Genomic DNA, 5,286 nt, shown 5'->3' with positions numbered 1-5,286 from the left:
AATTGGTCAAAGAGCTGAGTTGTTGGCAATATCTTTGAATTTGACTGGCATATTTTAACTGGGCCGGGTATCCTGGGCCTCACGTGACAAACCACACGTAATTCAAGAATACAATTAGGAGCTGATTCAGCAAGCGTTTGAAATTCACTCTATTGGACCAACGCCGTTAACCGGTCCCACTTTCCCTACGTGTCAAAATCACTAACGGTGTTGCAGACTCATGGAGATGTGGCGAATCGTTATTCTTTGCCGTCGGCTATAACCGGAATCTTTGGTCCCCAGTTACCAACCGCCGGTGACTAGGTGTAGATATTTTACAGAATCTAATAGTATGAATATATTTATTTATTTTCCCTTATTTGGTTTTAAAAAATAAAGAAAGAGAAAATCTTTAAAAATAAATAAAAAATGGTGTACTTATTATGGAGCTTCTAATTTCGGCTGGTTGGATCCTATAAAACAGCGAATTGATCGTTTTAGACTCACGCTAAGTTTCAAACACAACTCTGTCTCTCTAAAATCTCACTCTCTCTCTCTCCTCATCATCAGCATCTTACCATTTGGAATTCAAAAGGAGCAAGAAAGTCATTTACAGTATCTATTCATTGCAAAATCTGGATTCATTACTTATTTCTTTTCCTTATAAACTCTCTTCCTTCCTTTACTGTACCCCTTAATTCCTTTTTTTAATCCCAGGCTTTGTTCTACGTGTGGGTGTATGTGTTTTCCTTTTACCATTCCGTCTTTTAACGTTGGGGTCCTCTTTTTGTCAGATGTTGTTATGAATCAGCGTGTTTTTGCGTCTTCTCTTTGACGATTCCATTGCTCTTCTCATCTTTTAAGAGTCCTATACTTTTGTGTCACTCTCAAAGCAATCATCCTTTACCTTCATTGGACCTCTAATTCCCCTTTTTGTTGTGTTAGAAACAGAGAAATAGTGAAAATAGCTAATCAAAAGAAACAGAGCTTCAATGGATCACGATATGTTGTGTCCGATCAAATATACAGAGCATCGAAATGTTATTAGAAAAGTCACTAAACCTTCCCCAATAAAATCCAAAAAATTTCCCGAACCCCAAAAATCCAACCAATACAATCGCTCTATTCCTCCTAGGACTGTTCGGATATCTGTTACAGACCCAGACGCAACGGATTCTTCTAGCGACGAAGAAGACGAGCTTTTTGGAAGAAGGCGCGTGAAAAAGTACATCAACGAAATTAGTATTGAAACCGCCGTTAAGTGTGAAGTCAGCATGCCTACCAGTGGCAAAACGGCGGTGAAGAAACGAGCAGCTGACGTTCTTCAGCCTAAGCAGAAGCCAATGAAGGTGAAGGAAGTACAACCCCCACAGTCGGCTGGTGCTGTTAGAAAGTTCCGTGGCGTACGTCAGCGGCCGTGGGGTAAATGGGCTGCTGAGATCAGAGACCCGGCTCGTCGGGTCAGGCTTTGGTTGGGTACTTACGACACTGCTGAAGAAGCCGCCATGGTTTATGACAACGCTGCTATTAAGCTTCGTGGGCCCGACGCCTTAACCAACTTCATCACTCCTCCCAAGCCTGAAATCGATGTCCCGTCAAACTCCGGCTATGAATCCGGGAACGAGTCCCGTAATATTCCTTCTCCAACCTCTGTTTTACGGTTTAGAATGAGCCAGTCCAGTGAAGAAACAGAGCAACAAAGCCGGTCTGAACCGGTTCAGGAAGAGTGTCCATCGGTTCAAGGACCGATGGAGTGTGAGCAAACAGTTCAGGATGTTGAGCCGGTTCAGGGTGTTGAACCGTTTGGGTTACCGGTTAAGCAGGAAATGGAGGAGTGTCAGGGCGAGACCAGCATGATACCAGATTACTCAAACGATTATTTGCCAACAGATGTTCCGTTTTTAGAAGATTTCTTCAATTTCGAAGCAGCGGAACAGACATTGTTTGAGGATACAACGACAGGTTTTCCCAATGATTTTGGCACGTCGTACAATGACACATCATCATCGGATTTTGTGAACGACTTCCTATTTAACGATGATTTTGGCAATTTTGATGATTCGTTTCAAGACTTGGGAACATTAGGAGTGGATGATTATTTCCAAGACATTGGTGCTGATTTTTCAAGTGTTGATTCTCTGTTGGCAATATAATTTCAGTTCTACTTTATTAAATTTTTGTGTCACAGTCCCGGCTTGCCAGTGTTAATTGGCAAATTTTGTCTTCCGGCGACAACAAGAAATCGGCTAGAGTTTTGTTTATTTTTTTCTTTGAGTATATTAGTATTTATTAGTATTATATTTATTCGTTTTAGAATCTCCGTGAAAGTGAACGGAGTGAAGAGTGGAGTTTTATTTTTAGTTTATAGATGTTGGCTTTAAAATAAGTAGAGGTGTCCTTGGAAAGAGTTGTATCGAAAAACTCTATGGAGATTTAATGAGAATCACATCTTCACTGAAATTTGAGTTGTTCCGAATTCAGTATTTTTTTCTTTTTTCGGTTTCTTTAACCTGTTTCCTTAGTTAAAATATTTGGTGCATATAATATGTCACTTCGCAGAATAAAATGAAGGCAAAAAACGAATCAACATCTTGATGTGTACTTATAATTAATTTCATATGTTATTTATGATTAATTCTAGGATTTTTAATGAGTTTGTCAAAATTTTAAACGAGTTAAAAATTGATCAGAGGAAGTATAATGTAACATCAACAAAATTGATTTAATAAATAGGTGAATCACCTCTTAGATTTGTATAGTGAATCCATTTGAATATACTGATACTGCCAAAGTGGCATTCTCTTTGCCACACACCATTAGGCGTGATTTGCGGTTTGTTCAATTGACCTAGTCAACTTGGTGTGGTTTATCTCGTGTGTTAGTAAAGATACAAAAGACATTTTTTTATGATAAGCACTAGAAAAGATTTATTCCAATCTTGGTTAAATTTGAAAATTAATAAGGGTATGCTCCATTAAAAACGTGATGTTTTTCCACATTTGTGCCGAAATTCAGCTGCGGGGGTTTACGAGGAGAATAATAGAAGCTATGCAAATAACGGGAAATAAATGGAGAAAGGCTCAACGTAATTACTATGATATTATAGCCTTATTAAGATTGTTACCACTTTTTTGTAACATGTTCGTATGCTCGTGTTAATTCACGTTGAGAATTCAATTGTCGGTTGTTGGGAACAAAAATAATTCAATTTTGGGATAAAATGTTTCACCTATAACTAATGCAATTTCATCCGTTTTAATAATAAACTATTGCATGTACATTTCCTGTAATTTCATATGAACAACTCACCTTTTTCTGCAAAAATATTATACTCCTATACAGAGGTGGAGTCAGGATTTCAAGTTTTTGAGTTCTGGGATTCTAAATATTTTAAGTTACTGGGTTTTAAATTAATAATTAATATATATTCAATGAATTGTTTAAGACAAATACATGGTTCGAACCAAAGCTATTGGCTCGGCCGAACCCGCACGGGCACTCTAGCTCTGCCCCTGCTCCTATATGGTTTTTAATCCGAATATGTAAATATTTGTGTACCGTTAAATGATTAAAGAAACTTGTGCTCTAGTTTAAAAATTTAAATTAAAAAAAAAAGAGAAAAAAAAACTCCTTTTTGGAACTTCCTTTTCATACCTTGAACTTTATGTGGAAACGCAAGTTCATTCAATAATTTGCGCGAAGGCGCAGAAAAGGCCATTGCATTTAGTGGACAAGTCAATTTTCTTTTTCTCTAATTGCTCTGCGTATATTTTTTTTTTCTTTTTCCTAAAAAAAACGACAGAATTAGCAGAAATTAAGAGAGAAAGTGAAAGACGATGAAAAAAAAGCAATTAAAAAAAGTAATAATAGTGGCATGGTGCCTTATGTTCTAACAAACACAAAAATCGACAAAAACCAAAATTAGTTATGCCTCAATACTATTGACAATGTCCCGAATACCTGGAATATAAGTGGCTCAAAGCCTCAAATTGGAGCAACAGTCCAAAATTTATAATCAGCCAATTAATTAAACAGTTCACAATTCCAATATACATGTAGCTTTGACCATAACCTACTAACGTCAACAGCATCTTTTATGTTCTTGGTCAACGCAAAACTTAGCCTTTCACTTCTTGGGCGTGAAAAAAAGAATGTTTATTTCTTTTTTAAATATTTGAGTGTGAAAAAGAATAGATTAGAGTAACATATTTTCCACAAGCAAAAAGGCTAAAAATATGAGTCATACGCCACCAGCCAAAAAATAAAAAATGACCAACTACTTATTTTCAAGCTTAATTTCTTAAAATAAGCCTCCATATTATGGCCCTCACCACCTTATATTAGCAGACAAATTTCGTGGAAAAGATCTTTGAAGTGCACTTTACAATATTCAATTATCAGTAAAGTAAAAAAACATATGTTATTTTCTCCTAATTGAGAATTTTATGCACGCCTTTTAGGAGGGTGGACACACGTCTCAACAGCGCTTTCCTATTTCATCCATAAAAATAAGATATTTCTTGTTAGTGGAGTAATTGGTATGAAACAAAAATAGGGTATTCCCATTTAATAGGGTGCTGCAATCAAACAAATACTGCTACTTATCTTGACGTAATTTCAATTCACTCTTAATAAATTAATATACTCATTCTCCTGGAGGATAAAAGAAAAGTATATAAGTCATTGTCAATAGAGGGTGTTACAAGATAAAATATGTATGACAATAATTGTTGTTCTCACTTGCCTTACCCAAATATCAGATATTCACGTCAAATCTATAAATATAATGAGTGTACTATTTGAAATATACTTTTATCACGAATATCAATTAACTACTAGAAATATGTAAAAAGAATTTCTTAAATTTTTAACGTTAACTATAGTAAACTGTTATAAAAATATCACATATGAGTAAAAAAAAAAATTACTTTCTCAATTTTAAAGTGATATAAGATGGTCAAATGGGCTTCCGACCATTAGTTACTTTCACAAGCCAACATAATGATTATGGATTAATTTGTGTGTTTCTCTCATGCATGTGTGAGATTGACAGTAGGCTGCTGATTAACCTCCTCTTAGATCACTATCACTCTAATCAAACTTTACTCTTTATTCTTCTTCTTCTTCTAAACTTTTTCCCCAAGTAGTTTTTGCTATTGGAAGATAAGTCAAGATTGACAGACAACGTTGAGATTTTTTATATAACATACCGTTCATTGATCTAAACATCTCTTATAATTTGAAAAATGTTAATTCACTTTTATCCCAAAAAGGACAGCATTGAAGAGCCAAATAATTAGTAGTCTT

General features: G+C 35.5%; 1 protein-coding gene across 1 annotated transcript; it reads left to right on the top strand.

Moving 5' to 3' along the window:
- The first annotated feature begins 475 nt into the window (after nt 1-475).
- On the top strand, nt 476-2,439 carry LOC109241862 (ethylene-responsive transcription factor CRF4-like). Its single transcript, XM_019408687.1, has one exon. The coding sequence runs from the start codon at nt 972-974 to the stop codon at nt 2,130-2,132; it is 1,161 nt and encodes a 386-aa protein (XP_019264232.1). The 5' UTR covers nt 476-971; the 3' UTR covers nt 2,133-2,439.
- Nucleotides 2,440-5,286: the final 2,847 nt, after the last annotated feature.

The sequence above is a fragment of the Nicotiana attenuata genome, unplaced genomic scaffold (assembly GCF_001879085.1).
Source record: "Nicotiana attenuata strain UT unplaced genomic scaffold, NIATTr2, whole genome shotgun sequence".
NCBI lineage: Eukaryota > Viridiplantae > Streptophyta > Magnoliopsida > Solanales > Solanaceae > Nicotiana > Nicotiana attenuata.
This window is presented reverse-complemented; position numbering and strand designations above follow the sequence as displayed.